Raw genomic sequence first — 26,480 nt, 5'->3', positions numbered from 1 at the left:
CTCAAAGGTCAAAAGTCACACTTCAAAAGTCAGCATGGAACTTTTCCTGTCAAGTCAGTAAAATGTTTTTGTATAAGCTCATGTGTCATTTAGACCCAATTAAAAACTGTGTGGTGGGAGACATATTAATTTACTCCTATCATTGTGTGTGTCTGGTTGTCAGTCAGTCTGTCACAAATCTTGTCTGTGCTCTAAGTCGAACATTTCTCATCCAATCTTCACCAAACTTGAACAAAATGTGTTTGTCAATAAGTCCCCGGCCAGTTTTGATAACTAGTGAAATCAGCCTAGGCACTTAGGAATTATGGCCCTTGAATTACAGAAAATACTGATGCCAGTGATACAGGTATTGGTGCATGGTTGACTCAGATACATAATGGAGAAGAAATGCCAATCTAGATGATTAGGCAGTTGTGGGAGACATGCGATTTTCTGAACAGCAGCTCTAGTTTTCTTCAGAATTACTTCCCTTTAATATGAGGATTTCTTACATATTTTTCTCATGTTTTCCCACCAGTTTGATAATAAATTGTTATTAAAATTGAAATATAGTACTCTTGATTTTTATTTATGCTTTCAGCAATTAACAACTGTAGATTTTTATATATGCAAAGTTTAATCCAAACATTGTGTGTTATAACATATTGTATATATAAAACAATATCGTATATACATAATTGACAGATACCAGATCATAATGTTATACTGCAGTAGAGATAATTATCTTCCAGTAGGGGACTTCGTATTGCATGGCAATTTTTCATTCACTTGTTCTGTTTGTGTTAACATTTCATGTTCTGCATTCATTAACTACACCAATGTTTTATTGCAGCAATTCCTTTAAATGAGGCAGAAATCAATGACAACATAGCACTACTTGTGACATCGCATGGAGGCCATATAGGATTTCTGGAAGGAATGTTTCCAAGAAAACCAGGCTATATGTATCGCATTTTTTCTCAGTATATTGATGGTGTATTCAGACATGGTCCAAAGTCACACTTGCACCAAGACTGAATGAATCTTCACATACTGAGAGTTAATAGACATTATTACCACAACAGAAGTGGTGCATTAGCTCTAGTCACTGGTCAAAGGGTTTGAACAGTTTCTAAAAGATTAATATTACAGTTTACAGTAGATTGCAGTGTTTTCTACAATTTTCATGGTGGTATGAACCATTTAAATTTTGTGATAGATCTATGTGAAAAAAATATGGTTTGTTCAGCTGGTTAATTTGGCATTAGACAAAATCAGAATTGTGATTTTAAGATAAGTTTGTCCACAACGAAAATAATGAACATAAGGAATTTATAAATGTAAACCTGTGCTACTTACACCCAAATATTGAAATGGAAAATGCCAAATAAAAATTGTACTTTTCTTGTATCAATATTACAATCTTATAGGAAGACACATTGTTAAAGCATTTATAATTTTTTATTGGTGGAGCACTGATTTTCATGGATTTATTGGTCAGCTCATTTCATGAAATTAAATCTTGATTGACAAACAAGTAAAATTTCCATTTTTTTATCTTTAAAACTTGAAATCCACAAGTTCATGTAATTTTGGCTGAACTACAAAATTTAGTCCTTACTATATACAAAAGTCAGTTCCTATTTAATATATGTAGCAAATGCTCATATTTTGAAAGAGTGCTATATTTATGTGTTCAGATGTTAGGATGTTCAGATGTTAGGACCTCTGAATGGTTAAAATTTCAGACTTTGATGTAATCACTTCTGTATGTTCAAAGTTAGGCTAAAGATGTAAAAAATTTTCATGAGAAATAGCTTTTAACTTGAAGCCCATCTTTTTGCACCTTTTTAGTACAGTCATATGCACATTGCTTTTTTATCTTTCTAATGTTGATATTTGAACTTTAAATAGATTGTACCATTCATTCCTGACTGAAAACTTTTTAAGTGTTGTCTTGCCAAAGATTCACTGTATGTGTTATGTATACATGTATGTTGCATGTCTAGTTATTCAAGGAAAACATTGCCAAAATGGGGTTTAGTTTTACCAGGAGGTCGCCCTTCTGGAGATATGATTCTTCTTTATGGTATACATGAAGAGTATTGCTTTATGGTAAAGGTGGAGAATATTGCTTTTATGTGTAGTTAATGTCTTCAATCAGATTTTTATAAGATTATATTTGTGACTTTATTTTGGAAGTTTGTTGGCATATTTGTTATAATATATGAGGTTTTCACCTTTGTATATGAAATGATTGCTATAACCTATTCAGAATTACTGGACCATATAGCAGTATAAATCTTGAACAATTTTAATCTGTTGATTGACTATTGCTTTGAAATATCAATCTCTGTTTACATGGGACCTGAGACATCAATATTTTGTCTGCACAGACTTGTCAAATTTCATGCAAGCTGTGTGACATTGTTGATTGTGTATTAATGTTGTAAAAGATTATTATATTTGTGTCCAGAAGCTATTTCTTATTTGAAGAAATTTTGTGCTTCTATAGTCTTGAAATGTTTCCATTGAAAAACTTGCGATCTTTCTTAACACACATAAATATCATATCTTGTATGTTTAATTGTTTATGACTAGTTTGTTATATTTGTATTGTGAATTTAAGGATCAAGCTGCAGAAACAGAATTTTTCAGTGGACCAAATTTTTTTTTTATGTAAGCTGTCCTGTTGTTTTGCAAGATAAGACGATCCTGAGTGTCTACTTTCAGTTTTGCTGTAAAATTAACACAACATTAGAGTTACATACAAGTTTAAGCAGTTGAGTTTAACCCTTATCATGCTGGACACGATTGATTCTGCCTTTGCGACCAGTGTAGATCATGATCAGACTGCACGGATGTGCACTGTTCACCATTCAGTCAGTATATTGTTGGTAATCACCCCTTTTAACAGTTTATGGTACTGTCAAAATTAAAAGATGGACAAGTTCACTATAGAAATTTAACAGGGTAAGGGTTAAAGATGGTGAACATTTCATGACATTTTTCATTGTTAGTGTATTCTGTTAAAGAAATATTTAATAAACAAAAAGATCTGTTACTCAGAGTTAGATCCCAATTAGAAATGTACCTTTTATTACTTTCTATGAAATTTTGTTGTGGTATTATCGCCCGTTCAGTGTTTAAGTCTTCAAAAAAAGGAATTTTCATTTTGATTGCAATGTAATTTCTAGTTTTGAATTTACATTTGATAGATAAAGGGAGATAGCATCAATAAGAACCAAAAAGCAAGTTTTAGAATTGAAAATTTATTTCAAATCTATACTTGTTGCACAAACAAAGTAGTTAAAGGGAGATAACAATGATTTTTACAAACATACTAATGAATTTGGGCTAAATATATATATTTGTCAATGTAATCTTAGACAAATATAATACAATAATTCTTAATAAATATAATATATTGATATCATTCCTGAGGCAATTTTTTTTTTTTAATGTAAGCATATGCTAAAATATGGGCAACCAGGATAGGAAATTAAAATTTTTAACATACCTTCAGTGAAGCAGTTATATGATGCATTAACAAATACGTGAAAATGACCAAGTTATCATTTCAGACACATTGTATAAACCTAAAATAAACTGAGTACTTTGCCAAAAACTGTTGGCATAAAACTTTCTTTGAAAGTTTTTGTTCGAGTTAATATCTAAGGAAATGTACTGGGTGCTTCTATTCAGCTCGGACAATACAGTCAATGTCCAAGCTTTCTGAGTGTTTCTACATAGAAAAATAAAAGCTCTTAGTATTTTTCCATAATACTCTTAAGACATCTAGAAAGTTGTGCAGCTGTGTTTGAAGTGTTCTTTTTTAGCTCAATGCTCAGGTGAGTTTTTGCGATCGCTCGATGTCCGGCGTCTGTCTGTCGTCTGTCAACATTTAGCTTGTGTATGCAATAGAGGCTGTATTTTTCAAATGATCTTCATGAAATTTTGTCAGAATGATTACCTTGATGAAATCTAGGCCAAGTTCGAAAATGGGTCATCTGGGGTCAAAAACTAGGTCAAATCAAAGAAAAACCTTGTGTATGCGATAAAGGCTGTATTTTTCAATTGATCTTCATGAATTTTGGTCAGAATGATTATCTTGATGAAATCTAGGCAGGCTTTGAAAATGGGTCATCTGGGGTCAAAAACTAGGTCACTAGGTCAAATCAAAGAAAAACCTTGTGTATGCGATAGAGGCTGTATTTTTCAATTGATCTTCATGAATTTTGGTCAGAATGATAAACTTGATCAAATCTACGCCAAGTTCGAAAATGGGTCATCTGGGTTCAAAAACTAGGTCACTAGGTCAAATCAAAGAAAAACCTTGTGTATGCGATAGAGGCTGTATTTTTCAGTTGATCTTCTTGAATTTTGGTCAGAATGATAAACAAGAGGACCATGATGGTCCTGAATCGCTCACCTGTCCCAACATGACCCAGTTTTGAACTGAGTATGACGTCGTTTTTTTTCTATTATTTGACATAGTGACCTAGTTTTTGAGCTCATGTGACCCAGTTTTGAACCTGACCTAGCTATCATAAAGATGAACATTCAGACCAACTTTCATACAGATCCCATGAAAAATATGGCCTCTAGAGAGGTCACAAGGTTTTTTCATTATTTGACCTACTGACCTAGTTATTGACGGCACGTGACCCAGTTTCGAACTTGACCTAGATATCATCAATGTGAACATTCTGACCAATTTTCATGAAGATCCATTCAAAAGTATGGCCTCTAGAGAGGTCACAAGGTTTTTCTATTTTTAGACCTAATGACCTAGTTTTTGACCGCAGCTGACCCAGTTTCAAACTTGCCCTAGATATCATCAAGATGAACATTCAGACCAACTTTCATACAGATCCCATGAAAAATATGGCCTCTAGAGAGGTCACAAGGTTTTTCTATTATTTGACCTACTGACCTAGTTTTTGAAGGTACATGACCCAGTTTCAAACTTGACCTAGATAACATCAAGGTGAACATTCTGACCAATTTTCATGAAGATCTTGTGAAAAATATGGCCTCTAGAGAGGTCACAAGGTTTTTCTATTTTTAGACCTACTGACCTAGTTTTTAACCACAGTTGACCCAGTTTCAAACTTGGCCTAAATATCATCAAGATGAACATTCAGACCAATCTTCATACAGATCCCATGAAAAATATGGCCTCTAGAGAGGTCACAAGGTTTTTTTATTATTTGACCTACTGACCTAGTTACTGATGGCACGTGACCCAGTTTCAAAACGGACCTAGATATCATCAAGGTGAACATTCTGACCAATTTTCATGAAGATCCATTCAAAAGTATGGCCTCTAGAGAGGTCACAAGGTTTTTCTATTTTTAGACCTAATGACCTAGTTTTTGACCGCAGCTGACCCAGTTTCGAACTTGACCTAGATATCATCAAGATAAACATTCAGACCAACTTTCATACAGATCCCATGAAAAATATGGCCTCTAGAGAGGTCACAAGGTTTTTCTATTATTTGACCTACTGACCTAGTTTTTGAAGGCACGTGACCCAGTTTCGAACTTGACCTAGATATCATCAAGGTAAACATTTTGACCAATTTTCATGAAGATCTTTTGAAAAATATGGCCTCTAGAGAGGTCACAAGGTTTTTCTATTTTTAGACCTACTGACCTAGTTTTTGACCGCACATGACCCAGTTTCGAACTTGACCTAGATATCATCAAGATAAACATTCTGACCAACTTTCATAAAGATCCCATGAAAAATGTGACCTCTAGAGAGGTCACAAGCAAAAGTTTACGCACGGACGCACGGACGGACGCACGGACGACGGACGACGGACGCTGCGCGATCACAAAAGCTCACACTGTCACTTTGTGACATGTGAGCTAAAAACGGGTCATCTGGGGTCAAAAACTAGGTCACTAGGTCAAATCAAAGAAAAACCTTGTATATGCGATAGAGGCTATATTTTTCAGTTGATCTTTCTGAAATTAAGTCAGAATTATGGCCTTGATGAAATCTAGGCCGAGTTCGAAAATGGGTCATTGCGGGTCAAAAACTAGGTCACTAGGTCAAATCATAGAAAAACCTTGTGTATGCATAGAGGCTGTATTTTCCAATTGATCTTCATTTTGGTCAGAATGATAACCTTGATAAAATCTAGGTCAAGTTCAAATATGGATAATCTGGGATCAAAAACTAGGTCACTAGATCAAATCAAAGAAAATATTTGTTTATACTCAAGATTTTTGCTCCAATTTCTAATGATAATTGGTCAGAATATTTTTTTCCATGAAAGCACTAGGTCCAACATGTTTACACTGTTATGGTGTGTTTCTCAGGTGAGCAGCCTAGGGCCATCTTGGCCCTCTTGTTTCTAATATGCATGGGAAATTATGTCAGACAATGGCCATGCCACTTCTTGCCAGCTTTAATTCTGGTCTCAGCTGTTCCAATATATCTGATATTAATAAATCATTTTATAAATATCATATGGCAGCGTGTATGACACTGATATTGTCAGCCCGAAGGCATAATGTCACCCGAGGTGAATGAATCAAAAACATTTTTAAAACTTTTTTTATGTGTTTAGTTTTGTTCAGTTTTCGATATTGCTGTGATGATATTTTATGGCTATTTTCATTTATTTATTTTTTTTGTAAAGACTAAACAGGGTATTTAATTTATGTTTTAAATGTCAGTATATAAAAGGTTATTCTCTATCAGGATTTTTATTTGAAGATTTGAGTAAACACTTTTTACCACATTTGCATGTAAACACACTTTACCTTTCTTTGATGATATGAGTAGACACACTTTACCTTTCTTTGATGATATGAGTAAACACACTTTACCTTTCTTTGATGATATGAGTAAACACACTTTACCTTTCTTTGGTGATACGTGCATGTAAACACACTTAACCTTTCCTTGCTGATACGTGCATGTAAACACACTTTACCTTTCCTTGCTGATATGTGCATGTAAACACACTTTACCTTTCCTTAGTTTAAACATTGTTATTTCAAACATATGTGCATATTACATTTTACAAATTACAATATCGATATTAACCTTGAAACTGTTGAGCAAAGGCAGATACTATCTTCTCCTTAAGATGAATCAATCTCGAAACAGCAAACACATCCTACAAAGGCAGATACTTTCTTCTCCTTCAGATAAATTAACCTTGAAACAGCAAAGGCAGATACTTTCTTCTCCTTAAGATGAATTAATCTCGAAACAGCAAACACATCCTACAAAGGCAGATACTTTCTTCTCCTTCAGATAAATTAACCTTGAAACAGCAAAGGCAGATTCTTTCTTCACCTTAAGATGAATTAATCTCGAAACAGCAAACACATTCTACAAAGGCAGATACTGACTTCTCCATTAGAAGAATAAACTTCGAAACAGCGATCACATCCAACAAAGGCAGATAGTTCCTTCCCCTTTATATGAATTTCACTGTAAATCAACCCATCAAAAGCACTGTGCACATTTTACTCTTCCCAGCTGTGTTTGCTAAAGAAAGAATGCACTAGATGTCGTTATAAGTATTGTAAAAATGAGCTTTGTCTAAATAAAAGCACACATTTTTTTTAAACCTTTACTAACTGTGAATTCTTGATTATTGTTGTAAAATCTATCTTAATACAAATATGATATGTTTAGCTATGATTTCATTTTTCATTTCTTAAATTCACCTTAACTTGACATAATATTACTGAAATGTTTTAGGTTTTGTAAATATATTAAGTTGAATCCTTAAATAGAATTTGTTAATTTTATTAAAGTTCCCTCTTTGATTTTGTAGGGCCCCACATTTTCAGAAGTCCTAGAGTAATCACTGTCGGTCTTTCCATCTGTTTGTTCTGACAACTTGTCAATATTCCCACTTCATTATTCAAACTTGGCATAAGTGCTAATCACAGTATTGCCTTGTGCAGCACCCAGAACCATCCTGTTATCAAGAAAATAAATGTCTTAAAATATTGCACTTAACACTGTATTCAATCAAATGTTGTAAAGTCAGTGCAAGTTTTCCCCAAATTTGGTTAAAGTGATAAGTTTTGCAGAAATCTTTGTCATAGTATATTGCTTTAGTGGATAGTATTGGTAATGTTTATATTAACTGAAAGGTGGTTTTTCATGTATTCCAGAATCTTCAAATAAACCCCAGTTTCATTGCCTTTTTATTGATTAGAAACTGCTATTCCATTCTGTTCTATATCTTTTGTCATTCAAATTTGTATTTAGTTGATATTTGTAACAAGCAAAAAGTTCACAGTAAATATATTCTCACCTGCCCTTTTTACCTGACGGCTATTGCCCACAAATATATTAGAATATATAAGTCTGTATGTATTCAAAATATTTGTTTAAACTTGGTTAAAGAAGTTCTGAACGTTTGATGGCATAATGTCATAAATTGGATTACATAGAATAAAGCTAGGACTCGATGGAAATGAAACTCCTTTTATGAATTAATGGCAACCCATGAGTTAATTTATTAAAACGACAACATTACTATCTTTCTAAAGGTAAAATATGATATTAAAACATTTGACAAAAATTTTACTTGCAAAAATGTTATCAAAATTGTGATTTTAGATGCCCATTATGAAAGCTTGTTTAAGGTCAGATGTTTTAAATCAGTGTAGCAAAAAATAATGCACTTGACCCTATTTCGTTTATTTGCCATATTTTCTTAGTATATTCTGAAGTTTTAATCAAATTCTCCTTCGTAGAAAAATTAATGAGCCAAATATGCAGAACTACCTTAACCTTTAGCCTGCTGCCAGCAAGTGGGTTTGGCTTTGCGACCAGTGCAGACCAAGATCAGCCTGCACATCCGTGCAGGTTGATCATGGTCTGCACTGGTCGCTATTCAGTCAGTAAATTTTCAGTGAACATCCCTTGTAATAATAAATGGTACTGCCCAAATTGAATGATGGACCAGTTCATTTTAAAAATTTAGCAGGCTGCTTATCAATTCTCCTATTATGATTCTTTTTTTGTAACTGGCAAAGTATTTATTTTATTTTATTTATGGTTGTATGCAGTACACGCTAGCTCTGCTTCCACTGCTACTATAAAAATGGAAAAGTATTGAACACGTTTGTGCAAATGTTCTATTGTCTTCTATAAACTTGTCTTTCTGGCGGTCATGATTTGTATCGAAATTAATCAATAGTCAACACTTTTACCATGAGCAAGGTTTTGTGCTGACAACCTGGGTCCTGTTCTATTCAGATTTTTTCCATCTTTGTTAAATTGTTGAATATTTTAGAATTGTTTAATAACATTTTTATTTCTATTGTTTTGTTACTTTTATAACTGATTATTATAATTCATTTTTTTTGTTACTTTTGTAGTAAATTATTATGAATTATTGCACTTTATATCATTGTTTATAAATGCTTATTAATTGAACAAAATAAAAAAATAAAACTTTAAGAATTGAATCACCTAATTTTTGCACCTGAGATGGTGTGCCGTGTTGTAATGATATTCATAGATATCCTTAGCCCTGATCATTGCTGGACGCGATTGATTCTGCCCTTGCGAACTTTGCAGATCATGATCATTCTGTACGTCCGTGCAGTTTGATCATGAGTTGCACTGTTCGCCATTCAGTCAGTATCTTTTTGGTATGCACCCCTTTTAACAGTTAATGATACTGTCCAAATTGAAAGATGGAAAAGTTCCTTATAGAAATTTAGCAGGGTAAGGGTTAGGCACGGTATTAGATCCAGATAATTACAGCCATACTAAATCAATCTGTGTATATGTACATGTATGCACTTATTGCAATATACTCAGTGATACTTCATTCTGTTCTGTTAGTTATACCCTCAAATATAAAGTATATTGTCGTTATATTGGATTGTTTGGCCATCTACTGGTCTGTCTGTTCTGTAGCTTCTAAACCCTTGGGAAGAATGTCATAAAACTTGCATGAGTTATTCGCATCAAGACAACGCAGAGAGTGAACAGCCAATGTCACTAGGTCCAAGGTCAAGGTCACACCTTGACGTAAAATGTCAAATAGCTATACTTCATGCCCGCTCCGTATCTTTGAAACCGCTTGGAAGACTTTTACAAAACAAGCATCAACTATCAACCTCTTCAAGACGATGTGCAGAGTACACAACTCAGTCGCTCTGTCTTAGGTCAAGGTCACACAGGGAGGTAACTACAGACCATTTATATTGCTATGATCGTCAATGGTTCCAACTGCATTTCTGTTATATCAAGTGTTCATAGAGTCCGTACTATTACAGACTTGTTCTACAATGGTTGGAGAAAGCTTTCACCATTGAATCAGAGGTGGACATCATTGAAAGTTTCAGTACGAATCCATACTAACATCTCTATACAATAATATTATCAATAAATTCAGACATGTAGATCTACTGGCGAAGCTCCACATAGGCACTAGTACTGTAGACCGATGCCTGCACACAACTGTCATACAAAATTAATAATTTGTTAACTACATTTGTAATTTTACCGGAAATCGGTCTATGATATAATAAGCCATCGGATAAGCAGTTCCCATCTAAGAAACTGCTAAGCGAGGTTTGCCTTATAAAATCAACTCTCACGGACGATTCTGACAATTGAGAGTCTACATAATTACGCTTTGACAGAAAAATTCAAGATGAATTATACAGACGTCAAAAATGAAGCATTTTAAATGAAAATATTCTATAGCTCTTCATTGCTTCTGCTTGTGAAATAGGATAATAGAATATATACACAGGGAAACGATCACTGTCATCGTGATTCTTTTTGTTGTTGTTATTTTCAATTGCTTGTTTGTACTTTGTTCAGCATAGTCCACAAATTGTTTGACAATTGTATATACTTACGTTTGGTCACGCCGCAGTCGATGCATTTTTTTCTGTGACATGACGTTTGAAAGTTGTGACGACCTTCAAAACAAAAACGATCTTCATTCGATGCCAATGTAATTCATCTGGCAGTAAAATAAATTGTTGTATCAAAGAGAGCAATATAGTGGGCTGGATTGCAAATCTGTTCAGTTGCTTGTTCATGTAGTGTATTTACCATATTTGAAACAACATCTTAAAAATGTTTCAATTAAAAAAAACCCTAAGATATACACGTTTACTAATTGCTTGTATGTTCTAATTCTACAGTAAAAAACCGTAGCGAACCTCTTGATTTACTTTTTAAATTTTTTATTCAGTCCCTTATGATTGTGCGACGTGTATTAAGATTATCTTACGGCAGTAGACACGTAAATGACATCGGCATTTTCCGTTTGTTTTCGTCTTCTCTGTATGTGAACTATGTATTTTCCGGTTGTTACGAACTAACAAGTATCTTTTATGATGGAACAGTGCCGAAATAGTATGCTAGAATGCGTAATTGCTCGAAAATTGCCTATTGTCATTACAGGTCCTATATACCTTAAATTGACAGATTAACCTTTAGCGGCAAGTGGTTCTGCCTTTGCGACCAGTGCAGACCAAGATCAGCCTGCACTGTTCCCTATTCAGTTAGTAAATTTTCAGTGAACATCCCTTCGAATAATAAATGGTATTGCCCAAATTTTTAAACTGACTGATAGCTGCTTTTAAACTTTTACTTTTAACCAAGCTATTTTTCCTTGCTTTTAACTATATTTTAACAGTTCAGCCTTTGACTAGTTTGACGTGCCAAATGTCTACGTCCCCGTGAGGGGTTTGACATTAACGGAAAATAGATAGATAGATAAATTGAATGATGGACCAGTCCATTTTAGAAATTTAGCAAGGTAAGGGTTATAACGTGAAAGCCTGCGCACATATTGTAAGCAACTGATTTTGTCCATCATTTCAAAAGTCTCTCGGGCTCTTAATTCCTTTAGAAATACTGTTGTAATGTTTAATTAAAACAAAAATCGATTCATTTTCACCAATGTCAATGATTATAAAAACACATTGAACATTATGCTTTAACTAATTTCATTCTCTTACTTCCCCCGTCTTCGAATGAGTATGTAGTTACAATTTTGTTGTAAATGCAGTTTTACTGAAACTATCAAATGGATTCAATATGTGGAAAGTCATAATTCTTCACGTACTCGCTACAAAAATATTTATTCAATTGTGTTGCGAGATAACAGTAAGCTATAAAATGTTGACAATGTCGCCTTTAGTAAAGATATTTCCCTATAACAAAAGAGACAGACAATTAGAAACCTCGATAACGAGAGCTATTAAATGTTAACACTAATTGAGTTCTGTGATATATATATATTTTAATATAGTCAGTCTGTTCTTTCAGACAATGAAGCATAGAAATGCCACGTAGTGTAAAGACCGCTATATTAATATAATAATCAGCCGCACCATGAGAAAACCAACATAGTGCGTTTGCGACCAACATGGATCCAGACCAGCCTGCACATCTGCGCAGTCTGGTCAGGATCTATGCTGTTCGCTTTCAAAGCCTATTGCAATTAGAGAAACTAATAGCGAACAGCACGGATCCTGACCAGACTGCGCGGATGCGCAGGCTGGTCTGGATCCATGCTGGCCGCAAATACACTATGTTGGTTTTCTCATGGTGCGGCTGATATATATTATACCAGATTTATATAGCGCCCACGTTCAAAGGCGCTTTACATAGCGCAAAGGCAGCCGCTCAGGGCGCCGAATTCATCCTCTACTAGTACAGACACAGAGCTATCTGCCAGAGGGACAGGGTGAGACAGAGCACCCAGAACACAGAGAGAAATTATTTTTAGATACTGTCCGCTAAATTATCGCAGCTCTTTTCGAATAGACAGTCTGGTTCTTTAGCGCACCTGTTGTATAGCACCGATACACGCGAAGCTGTCAATGTTTTGGAAGAACTAGTACTGGTCTCTTAGGTGGGAAACACTCATTGACAAGAAGATCTCAGAAATTTCCAGTACCTGGACCGGGAGTCGAACCCCGGACCTCTCGATTGACCGTCAAGCGTGTTACCACTAGACCATCGGGCCACCTAGGATTATGATAATGACCCAGTAATAAGGTAGCATCGTACTTTAAAAAGTAGTTTGACATTAGGGACTAGGGGTGACTATTGAGGCCAATTTTGACTATTGCAATACTATTGATATTGCTTAAAAACTATTGCGATACTATTCTATTGCAGGTTACTATTGCGATACTATTGCAATAGTTATCGGCCATCATATTTTATACAGTAAAGCTACCAACTGGCATTGTTACACAGTGTAAGAGACGACACTGTCTATAATTGCTGTTAACACACATTGAGATGTTTGTATAACTGAAACGGACAGAAATAATTCTAACATTAAATATTTCTTGCCTTCCTTGGCTTTGGAACAATAAGTAAAACAATAAACCTATGCAAGGTATACTCAAACGAATCGGCCATTTTGTTGTGAATGTCAACATGTTTAATAACCCAAAGCATTGAAAAAGACGAAAATTAACGGATCGGATTAAGGTGTACCAGCACTAAATTAAGGGCCCTACCGAACAGTTTGCTGTATAATACAAGTAGCCTTCTTTCTCCATGTCCATAGTACATTTTCTCATCTAAAATTAACAGGTCATTTAAATATATTTAATCAAAGTTTCTAAGAAACTAAATTTATTAATTATCTTCCAGACTTCTCAGTCCTTTATGGTAGTTTAATTCCATGAGGGTAATTATTGTAATGGAGACGTAAACATTTTCCGAGGCGCAAATGAAAGCTGGCTCTGTTTCTTGGTTTATAAATTATAAATTATTTCTGTATTTACCAAAATTTCAAAACTATCGAACCTATCGATTGTTGAAGGAACTATCGGCGATTGTTATTGGATCGTGACTTTTCTATCGATGCATGCTATCGGGACACTTAGTATCGCAATGCATCGATAGTTCGATGTATCGTTACACCCCTATTAGGGACCATTGAAATATTTGTTAATAAAAGGTTACTCAAGTTCACGCTCTTAGTGAGGTGAGCCAAGCGGTAAATAGATATTTCATTTTAACTAAACAATTGAGCAATTAACCTAGATTGATTGTACTGCCTATAAATAGATGATACTTACTGCCTTAATAACTGAATATCTTATGCACGACAAAACGATGCTTTGTGTAGAATCCCGAGGAATTTGTTGGTGCCCGAGCCCGGTAGGGCGAGAGTGCCAACGTTTCCCGAGGGATTCTGAATCTGTAATAACACGAAATTAACATTAACTCTATTCTAGCATTAAACACGTAGAAAACTAATAAACGAATAAATTATCCCTCTCCCTAAATCTCCATGAAACGCGCGTGAGTGTCAGCGTTGTTTTTTCGCGTTAACGTCATTTCGTTTTGAATTATCCGTTTTGGGGCCGTAATGTATTCACACTTTGCCACGGAACGCGCATATATAAAAATCACTGCTAACACACGTTTTCTCTCCTGTTAAAACACCCCCTAAAAGGGACAAGTACAGCAGTTTTATGCTAGAATTAATAATCTAGTAATATAAATTAGTGATCAATTACATTTTTTATGCAAGTAATTATGAAAGAATATCGTACAGATTCCTGGTATATCTAATACAAATAACACAATACAAACAATAATCTACAATACACATGACACACACAATAGATCGAATCACACCGCACTACTTTGAAACCATTTTGAAAGTATTTCATTGTTCACGTGGAAGTTCTGCCAATAACTGATGATATTATGCCGGTATACCGGTGGGACATTGTACACAACTTAATGTTTTGGCTTCCTTTTCAGTTGCTGAATCAACATAATCTTTCTCATTCTGGGTATGACCTCGTCCCAAGAACTTTTTTTTTTCAAAATAAAGAGTGTCTAAATTATACCAAATAATGACAAAAAGAACAGTTTCAATTTTGACCCTTGCAGTTATCGGAAGTAATCGGAAAGTATTGATATTAAGAGTTATTTTAAACATATGGAGATTTGAAACACACGAAGCAATATCACATGCTCATTCTCATTCCAGACATAACGTACAGTGTTCACTCGTATTGAAAGATAAAGGTGTGTTTTGATCAAGCTTGTCGTCCTAGAAAGTATAATATTTTTGTATACATATTGTATACATATTGTATCATCGCAGTATATTGTATCCAATACAGAAATATATAAAAGTCTAGAGGTGCAAATGCAAACAAATAACTAATAAAGATTTGGTACCAATTCCCATGGTACTACCATTGTTACAGTGATGCAATACTGGAGTGGAGTAAGCACAGGTCGCTTCTGCAGTAATTGAGAACCGCGTCGTTTTATGTACATAAAATTTAGTACCAAATCGTGTTGACATTGCTTTATCACAACTAAATACTGACACCGTTTATTTTGAATGCAAATAATCGCAAATTGATAAAAAATATGTTTCCGCTTTTATTGATAGAGAAAAATTATTACATAATTCCGACATCCAAAAATTATTTGAACTTAAGATAGTATTCACTCAAAAACCTAAAAGAACTTAGATTGTGCCCCAAAAGGAGAAACCTCGACATTTTTTCCACTTGTCCGAAAATAACCCTTGGCCGTTCTCGGCAGCTTGAAAACTCGTACTGTAAGTAAAAGAAAACATTGTTCAAACAATTTGGCTGTATGTACCATTTTTGATTTATACAACATCTGTAAATTGAACACTAGTATTGGGTGATCAATACAGATACGACAACTACTTTTTTAAATATTCACAAGATTAGCTCTTTTTATTACATGCTTTTTTAACGATGAGAGTGAAATATATCTGAGTCCAGTTGTTCGGAACCGGCTGTTAAACAAGCCGCCGATGAAAATTTGATTCAAAATACTATTCTTGGTGGGAAGCACTAGTATGATATTTTGATTTTATTGTAAAGATTTTCCAGTGTTCATAATTCTAAACTCATAGATTTGTTTTTCTGCATCTTCTGAAATGTCGACATATAGCCCTGTAGGACCACATTCGTAACAGTTCGTATTTGTAACAGATTTCGTACGTATGCGATCGCATTCGTAACAGATAAAATGTGTTACGAATGTGTTTGTCCAACATGGGGGTTGACATGAGAAGCACATATGTATCATGTTGAGTTTTATACTGCAAATGTTCAATCACTTAGTTATCATCGCAACATCATTAAATGACTGCCATAAGCACCATCACAAGTTAGCGTCGTCGTCGTCGACGTCAATGACGTCATTAAATTATTTTAGCCGCATCATGAGAAAATTGGCCTTCGGGAATCTTCGAGACTTTGCAACCAGTGTGGGCCAAGATCAGCCTGCGCTTCCGCGCAGTCTGATCATGGCCCACACTGTTCGCTGTTATTTCAAAGAAGGCTTATTCTACCTGAATATGAAATTTTCTGAGCCTAATTCAGATGCATAAATGCACAGGTCTAAAAATATAGACTTTCCGGAAATTCACGAAAATGTCCGAATGCCAATTTTCCCGTGACGTGGCTCAATTTTTATTATAATTTCTGCATCAACTGTCACTACCACTATTATATGATTACAACTTCAGCTACTTCTACTGTTACCTCGACTAGCTGAAATGTAGACCAACATACTCAGGTCACTGGTTCGAACCCAGTGGCGACATACATATGTAGCTATCTTTCGTCATCCACAGCTGTTTCAAGTTGGTTGACAAACAGGAAGTTGCCATGTCCTGGGCCAAATTATTTACAACTTGTCATGGACGGAGTCGTTAGCCTTAAGTCTAGGAGGGCCCGACCTTGTGCTGCGAACTAATGTCTATGAGATTTAAAAAAAAAAAAACACCTTTTTTGATTACCCTCACCCCACTGAGCCCGCCTCTAAGGTAATAGGCCTTCTTTTATTATAATCCCACCGTGAAATATTAGTTCTTGTCCTTGATATAACTTGCCAATGCATAGTCAGAATTCTAAATTATTTGGTACAAATGATTAGCATGGATAGAAGGTTTGTTGCGATCACGATCAATGTCGCTATATCCAAGATCAAGGTCACAGCTTTGAACTTAGATTTATTTTGTTATTTTGTTGTGAAATATGTTTGTCCCCGGATCATAATCATAACTCGCTTTAGTCAGATTTCCAAATACTTTGGTACAAATAACCACCATTTATTGACAATCTGTAGTGATCATATTACACCTATTACTGCAAACGTCTCAAATTTTGGCACCCTGTAGAATGGTTTTGATGAATATTATGTTTGTTTGTTGGATTCAGATCGCCTGTTTTCAACAGTATTTAGGTAATACAGTTTAGGGCGGTTAATCTTACCACTGATCCTACAACGGACCAGTCCAAGATGATGATTATGATAATAAGAATAAAAATGTCAATAACAACAGTATCTATATGTTAGTAACAGACAACTTCCAAGCTTGAGACAGCACCGAGTGGCGAAAATCGCAAGATACGAGTAGTTTTCACCCGGTCTCGAACGTTTGTCTCTCGCCATTCTAGTCTATGGTTAGTTCTTCCCATTAATTTCAGCTGAAATTATACCCTGGCTCATATACGAGTTTACACTCATACGTTCGTTTACGGGTCTGGTAAAACGCACCGATACACGAAAGGTCTTAACTGGATGGATGAGAGACACAATATCACCGGAAATTCCGGCCCTGACTGGGAATTCAGCCCGCTACGCCGGTTTCGTAATCTGCAAAACTATCCACTGCACCACCCTCACCGATGGAGTTACTCGTGCCATACAAAATAAGAGTGTTTCCATCCGAATGCAGACACCAGGCCTGGCAAGAAAACTCTCTTAGTAAATATAATCCAATAAAGTTCACGTCAGGGTTTTAAATGGGACAAATTTCATTTGATGTAACCATTGTCGTCAGCATAAGTTTTTTGATGTTTAAAGCAATGCGAAATGACAAAGATAAACAAAACGAAAAAGCTATCTTGCAGCGGACCCGCGGACGCCGACGACCTCAGGATCAGAACAAACAATAGCTATGAGCAGTCTTCGAATAGTCAAGCTAGTCACTATTTTAAAGTATACATAAATGCATATATACCCGGTGTTCTACAGAACAAAGCTTTTACAAGACTTTCTATGTTAGTTGAGATTGCCTTGATCTTGATTTTAGTGCATTTTATTTGTTGCTAAAGAGATACAACCAGCGATTTGCCGATTATAAAAGTTGAACAGGGATGGCATGTGGTGTGCATCTTCCCCTTTAATCATACATATTTACATATTCATGCATTTAGTAAAAATGAAATCTTACAAACCAAAACCGATATGTGAAATTTATAAGTGACATGTACATGTAGTACCATGCCAGTCATGATAATGGTATTCTTGCCAAGTTTAATTGCCGGATAACAAACCAGTACCAAGATATTAAGCTGACTGGAAATATCCCTTTAATCAACAAGAGGCCCGTCATGGTCCACTTTCGCTCACAGGAATAATACTAAACTATACATGTTATTAAATCTGCGATTTTTGCCATTTCAGGGGCCATACCTCTAAGACAAATAGCGTGATGTGGCTACTCTTCGAGGAAAAAAAGCAAAAACTTAATGATATATAATTTCAATGCAAGTTTGGTCAAAATCAAATAATAAATTTGATCTGTGTCATGTTCACAATGCTAAAATCAGCAAAAAAGGGCCATAAGTCTAGGACAAATGGTGCTATAAAGTTGGTTTTCGCAAGGAACCGAGCTGTTATAGATATATAACTTCTATACAAGTTTGGTCAAAATGAAATAATAGATATATTCTCTATTGTGTTCACAAGACTAAATAAGCAAATTTTGCCATTTCAGCCATAACTCCGAGACAAATAGCGCGATATGGCAATTTTAAAAGGAAGTGAGATTCTATATAAGCTTAATAAAAATCAAATAATAAATGTAGTCTCCATCGTGTTGACAGGGATAAAATCAGCATTTTTTTGCTAATTAAGGGGCCGTAACTCCAACTCAAATTGTGCAATACGGTTGTTTTTGAAATGTTCCGAGATCTTATAGATATATAAGTTGTGTACAAGTTTAGTCAAAATAAACAAAACGATGTGGTCGCTATCGCGTTCACAAGGCTAAAATCAGTTATTATTGCCATCTCCGTGACCATAACTCCAAGACGAATAATGTGATATGGCTGGTTTTCGAAAGGAACTGAGATCTCATAGATATATATAAGTTCTGTGCAAGTTTTGTCAAAATCAAATAATAAATGTCGTCTCTATACCGTTTCACAAAAAATGTGAACTTACGGACGGTCGGACGACGTACAAAGATTGATCACAATAGCTTACTTTGTCACTTCGTACAAGTGAGCTAAAACATGTTACAAATGTGTTTCAGATGTAAAAATGCACATTTTTGTTCATTTTTCCGATTGAAAATGACATGTGACAAATGTGATCAGATGTCACATCAAAAATCGGCATCGATCACATTTGTCTCAAAAATTGTTACATATGTGCTTGATTTCTGTTACATATGCGATCTCATTTGTAACACCTATTACATATGCGATCGCATTTGTAACACCTGTTACTAATGCGATCTGTTACGAATGTGGTCCTACATAGCCCTAAAGGTTAATCAACCGTTGCTAAAGTTTCAAACAACCGGGCCCAGGTGTTTCACAGTGAAAAATATCAACCTTTTCTCACTGGGAAGAACTATAAGGTCAGTAAATTACGTCAAAACATTAAACAAACAGATAATTTGTTTGTTTTACATGTAAAGTCAAAGTATCTTTCACTTATGAACACCACATCTTACATTTTCACTCCTGCGAATATTGCATCGAAAAAGATATTTCAGTCTTACACTGAAACAAAAAATATTCCTTCTATCATAACAATATAGGTATGAAAATATAAATATATATTAAAGAAATGTATATGAGGGAATGTCATTATTATTTTTCATTTTGGAAATATTTTACACCTAAATATTATGTACTCTAACACATCTTAAGTAACTATGCATTTCGTATCAATTTTTCATCTGGATTCCCGTTGATCTTTGTTGCCTTTTCTTATACAATGTACTAGTAAACTGTACATTCTTGGAGCGTAAATTTAAGGAATGAACTAGAACTGTAAAACTAGAGCTATCATTACAAGGGATTCATTCTACCACTAAAAGCAGACAACTTTATAATGGTACTCATTGTAGCTCGTTGTACCTTTTGTGTTCAGCCTTACAGATCGCATCACTTGTCTTCTTCAAATATAAAATGTAAAAATATGTTAAAAGTTAAGGTTTTATGTATATTGCAGATAAATAATGGGGTTTCTGCTCTTCCTATCCATTCAATATCAATTTCCCTTCAGCGGAGTCAAAGATATTGCATAAACTGTTAATAACTGAACAAAAATTAGTGCATTTAACCCATTTTCACACTATTAAAATTAATAATACAAGACATTTAGATTACTTGGAGCAAAATCCGGTTTAGGGCTATATGTACTTTTGTACTAAATAATATAGGTCTATTAATGTTATATATAATTATTTTTAGAATCTTGTCAAAGTCATTACTTTTCATTGCATATGATATCAATCATTTTAATGCTGAGCATATAATTAGCTATTTTGAAACCAAAACTGTTAAAATTTCATTTTGTGCAATTTTCATTTTGGAGCTATACCGTTACCTAAATCTTAAATGAAACATTGTCTGTCACGGTTTAACTAAACTGTAGTAGAGATCTCATCATTTACCCATGCACAAATATGGCACAAGAAAAAATCAATTTACGAACACCGGATTATGTAGAGATTTACCCTAAGCCCTCTTTGCACAAGGGAAACAATCTGTTTATATAGTGAAGTTGTTGAATGAATACCGTTTGTTTATCCTAATCCTGTCAATGTTATATCAATGTAATGCAAAAGTAACCTATCTATGTTAAATACTATGCAGGATAAGACAGTCATGCATCTAACAGTTCTAAAATTGACTTTTCTTATTTTCTTATATTTTCTTATATTTATAGATATTTTTCCCATACTTTGACGCATATATATGGGTAGTAGAGATTGTTCGCTTTTCAACATATTTTACCTTGTGAAATTCTGTGGGGTTTTACTTCTAAAAAAAAATCGTCTGTTTGTTGACAAAATTTACCATAAAAATGTCACACTTTTCCCAGGGCATTAACTAATTTGATCTGTACATATTTTTCTATTCAGATTGTTTATCCTTGTGTGGCAATTATGCATGCTTTTTTCCTGCCTAGATGTAAAAAGTGCATAGTCTGCATGAGGTACTAGGTCAATAGCCACCTAAGCCTACCATAAAATCTTAGCGGAGTTGTCTCCATTGTTTTTTTTTCAGTCAAATAACTTTTATATTTTAATACATTTTTTCAGTCTATGTACTTTGATGCAGTAAACTACACATATATCTAAAATAGATAGTTCCTACTTGAAGTTTGTATTTTTAGTTCCACTGCCTAGACTATGTGTAGAGACTTACACTAAACCTACTTTACATAAGGGAAACAATCTGTTTATAGAGTGAAACAGTCCAGTGTTCACCGTTTGTCAATCCTAATCCTGTAAATCAACGAAAAGGAAAAGCAGAGATAGTTCTTTTTTCCAGTAGTAGCTTTCTTTTGCCCAGTGAATGTCTAGGTTTTAATTTTTTAAAAGCATCAGTTCGTTGACAAATTTATGTACATAAGAAATGTCATACTTTCCCCTGCGGGCTTAATCTGTACAAAATTTCCTTTTCGAATCACTGACCACTGGAGTAATTATATGTATGCTTAGGGGGTAAAAGTGCATGGTTTGCAGTGGATAATAGATACCTAGTCACCTATGCCCAAAATAAAGTATTAGCGGAATTGTCTCCATTTTTACAAAAAAAAATATCCAGATTATTTTGTTTTAGCTCAAATAACTCTTTTTCAGAAAATGTTATTCTCACTATTTTTATCAGACTGTGCACTTTCATGCCGTTAACTACACATACCTATAAAGTAGGTACTGCCTTCTTGAATTTTGTATTTTCAGTTTCACTGCCTATCATTTGTAGTACAGTGTAACTTCCAAAAAACGAACGACCTCCGGACCAGCCAAGTTCGGTGTTTGGAAGTTTCCAGAATTCAGAAGTTTAAAAGTTTGTAGGCAATGTGGACTTGGTGCACAAGACATGCAAGAGCTATGTTTACTTACACATAGGGTCAAGGAGATTATTAGCCTTTTCAATTTTACAATTTTATTAAACGTTATTAATCAATTACTTTATCAATTACTTAATCAATTACAAACATTAAGGATAATAAATTCATAAATAACAGATCTAAAAAGAAACAACATATCTTAAATAACAGCACTTACGCAAATATTTTCCGCTTCCGGAGTTCGTCAACATTTCATTAATGTTGACACTGCATAGTTTAATCGATTTAATTTAACGAACTAAAACACCTATCTTTCTTTCGTTCAAACATTAAACAATTTTTCACACTAAGACATTTAATTTATCACGTTTACATAAATTGAATACAAATGAGAGTAATCTCTGATTAATTCCTTACTTTTGCATCAAATGATCATTGTGATTATCTAGCGTGTCAAAACAAACGCGGGCCGCTGATAGATAAGCAAACGAGTACTAGTATGTTGACAGCGTTTTTTGATTAACAGGTGACAGTTTTAACCCAGCAAAAATTTTGCTGTTCGGTTTTCGGAAGTCAATTTTAGTGTTGAAATATAAACGGTCCTTCAAAAATCGTCCAGTTTTCAGAATTCTGAAGTTCCGGTTTTCAGAAGTTAAAAATATATAGAAATAGAACAGAAAAAGTCGGGACCTTGAGTTTCGTGCGGTTTTTAAAGGTTTCCGGTTTTCAGAAGGTCCGGTTTTCGGAAGTTAAACTGTACTATATTATTTCTGTTTCCCCCTAAATATTATAGAATGTACTTGATGGTCAATGTTATTTCTATGTTGACATGTATTTGCTGGAGGAGTGTTCACGATGTCAAGATATGTGAAGCTATACGTTCTTATATTCATTATTAACTCCAGATTAACTTCTAGACGTACAAACTTTGCACTGTTTCTAACTTAGCGTAACACATTTTCAGTAGCGAAAACTACGATTTACAAAACAGTTCTTTTGCTTTTTGTCTGGTTAAAATATTTCAGTAACACATTTTCAGTAGCAAAAACTACGATTTACAAAACAGTTCTTTTGCTTTTTGTCTGAACTTGGAACTTAATATTATAAATAAAATTGGATTAGTGATACAATTAATCATATACAGTCTCTCAATAAGAAAATTCGCATTCAGTGATGGCGTTTTTGTAGCTGTCTTTTTAATCTGTACTGACCAGTTCACACTCCACGTAGTGACATATATCAGAGTTATGAGGAACATCATCAGAGTTGTGATGTTAATCATTTTTCTACGAGTGTCTCGAGTGACTCTTTGAATAACATTAATGCTACAGGCATTGTAACTTGGCGGTTTCGTTTTAAAGCAAATATTCCTATCAGACCCCACCTCACAGTTGACGGATTCTTTGCCTTGAGAATGTTCTAAATCATGATCACTGTCTTCTGATTTAACCACGATCAGGTGTCCGATCACATCATTGCTTTTCCTTTCTCCTCCGTGATTTTTCGATGTAGTGGCGCGGCTTTTCATCAATGTGCGGTTCGGTTCATTCTGTAATACAGTTTCTTTCGAGTCAAACTCATTGTACGATGAATTTACTTTTGATGTGCTAGGCAAATTAATATCTTGATTGATTGGCTGAATTCTTGATTTCTTGTTACATATTTTAATGCTCATTGGAGTATTTATTTTATCTGTATTCTGTTGAAACAGTTGCCGATGATGACGCCGTAGAATGATTGTGACTCGTGTATAACAAACGATCACAATCACAAACATAAATACAAAGACAAGCGCCAATATACTGCTGAACATAACTGCCACAATCCTATAGCCATCCATAAGAACACATTTTCGAGAGGTTGTATCAAGTATGACAGTGAAAGTATATGTTATGCCGTATATAAAACCTGAAATCATTATGCCAACACACATTCTTCTTGCTTTTATGATTACAGATGGTGTGTCTGCAGTCGAAGAACTTTTCGTTTTTCTGTAACGGTCGAAAGCAGTTGCCGCCAAAAGTAAGGTTGTAGAAATGTTTGTCATGAAAATTGAGAATATGTGTAGACGGCAAATTATAACAGAAGCTAAAATTTTCCAAGCAGTTGGTTCGTAGCGAACAATGAAACATGAAGTATTGACAGCTGCCGAGAATAAGTCAATGCAAGCCATCGTAAGAATGAAGTAATCCGTGCTTGTATTCATACGAAACTTTGTAAGTACAGCAATTACAATAATATTTCCTGGAATTCCAATGATTGTCACCAGAACCATAAAGCCTATTAGTGTATATCTAATCCAATCTAAAATCCCATCATCATTCAAATCTTGTATATCTGAGTTGTTTAAAAATGTATTATTTTCCATTTCTATGTCTGCTTATCAAAATTCCAGAGGAAAAATGAATGTCGATTAATTACGTTAATTTAGTACTAGTCGTCACAACGGTAGAATCATACAGAGCTCGAATAGTCATAGAATTGCTTTACATAGACAATTTTGTATACATGTATATAAATCTTGAATAAGTGTTTCAACGTTCACCATGTATCATGTACCGGTCGATGATGAACAAGCTTGTGAAATAAACCAATAGTAGCCAAAGGGGCGTTCCTTATCGTAGAAATGTTTATTATAAAATGTGTATATGGTCAAATCATATCATGTCATTGCTAGATTATTTATGATGCACATGATAATATATCGCATGTTTCTGCAGTCATTCATGTTGTGAGTACAAAGATGACCCTTAAATGTGTATAAAATATGTATGAAATAATTACAAGATATATTAATATGTGTTACTCGGTCTATTAAAGGCAGCAGAGGGTGTTGTATCGAATTAAATCTTGCTAAAATCACCGCTTTATAGCTGTAGTTGATTGTGCGAAACCATGTCACAAATCGTCCAAGAATCTGGCCCGGTGTTGACAAAACATATTTCGGACTCTGAGTTTGAGTTTGAAATTTCGATAGCAAATTTTATTATAGCTTCAAGATTAAATTCCAATTGAAACTTAAAATCAAGACTGGATAGTCACTTGAAAACAGTAATTAATTTAACATTTAATCATAGGCATGCAATTTTGATATAAATGACAAATAATGTTTCATTATCAAACTCAGCTGAGACTGGTTGTTTTGTGAACACGGGGCTTGACCATCAATCTCGAGGTAATTGTCTATTTATTGTAAAGATAAATGAATGTGAAAAGGAAATGTAGAATTTCATATTGGGTGATATCCCAATCAAGCTTACGTAGGTCAGGTTAGCGAATCACGACGTCAAAATATTAGTCTATCGTTTTTTCTAGCAGGTATGTCAACAAAATGTGAAAAAAACATTGTTACTATAATAACAATGCTTCGTTTCCCTGTGTATCCATTTAAATGTTGCTTAAAAGCTTACAAAAACTTAACATTTTTTCTTGTATTCCTTTTTCGTTGAAAAATAAAGTAAGTCATAGAGAATCACGACAGACATCATGTTATTAATATACTTTTACAAAATTGCTTACAACTTGATGGGAAAATTATCGCCAGAAAAAAGGTACGGTTAAAGGGAGCCCTATGGCCTCTACAGTGCGTAGCAACAGGAGATTATGAAAATATAAGCCTTGAAATAACTGTGTTATATTGATTGCGGAAGTGCGATGATGTACTTTTGTTGTACATTTGTATTCTATGTTCTAAAGTCTTACTTACAGCGTTATTTTTGTCAGTTTTGTCTTTATTTGTATGTATTTGTACTACAAAAGAAACTCATGGAAGATTAGCGTCAGCTTTATTCGTTAAACTTTACTTTCATATTTTATTACTTACTTAATATTTACTTACTCCTGTCTTTTATAGACAAATTTGAAAATTCTGGAGTCAAGACTTTTCACACTGACACTATTCTTATCAAAGACAACAGTGACTTCACCAAATATTTTATATAAAGGATTCATTATTCTATGTCATATACTTTTTGAGCTATGAGTATCACAAAAAAACCCAAACACTATTTTGGCTATTTCAAGGCCCGTAACTCTGTAATTAGAGCTAAACAGTCGAGAAGAATGCCAATTGTGCAATGTCACATCATGCAAGGTTTCATGTCATGATAAGAACTCATGCAAAGAAGGCTGAAAACTATGTGTTATCATGCCACTGTTCATTTTTCTAGGTCACGATTATTACCTCATGACGTCAAACTGCATTAAAGGAAAAGAAACCGACAGAAAACAGGCAAATATTTGATGGATGTCGTCAAGGATGTACATAATAATCCTTGAAAATGTGTTAGAATTGAAATAATTTATCTCAAACAGTGATCTGCTCTTGAATAAAATCTCTGTTTGTCGTTTAGATACGCATTATTAGATCACTCAGACTGCACCCTCATTATATAATT

At 34.4% G+C, this 26,480-nt stretch overlaps 1 protein-coding gene across 1 annotated transcript in view; it reads left to right on the top strand.

Moving 5' to 3' along the window:
- LOC123540444 (phospholipase ABHD3-like) overlaps window positions 1–4,513 on the top strand; it is a 31,640-nt gene extending 27,127 nt beyond the window's left edge. The window contains exon 10 of the mRNA XM_045325480.2: window positions 833–4,513. Within this exon, the coding sequence (XP_045181415.2) occupies window positions 833–1,017 (185 nt within the window). The 3' untranslated portion in view covers window positions 1,018–4,513. The remainder of the gene's footprint in view (window positions 1–832) is intronic.
- The last annotated feature ends 21,967 nt before the right edge of the window (window positions 4,514–26,480 follow it).

Source organism: Mercenaria mercenaria, chromosome 16, assembly GCF_021730395.1.
Source record: "Mercenaria mercenaria strain notata chromosome 16, MADL_Memer_1, whole genome shotgun sequence".
In the NCBI taxonomy this organism is placed as follows: domain Eukaryota; kingdom Metazoa; phylum Mollusca; class Bivalvia; order Venerida; family Veneridae; genus Mercenaria; species Mercenaria mercenaria.
Note: the sequence above shows the minus strand (reverse complement) of the source record. Positions and strands in the feature narration are given on the sequence as shown.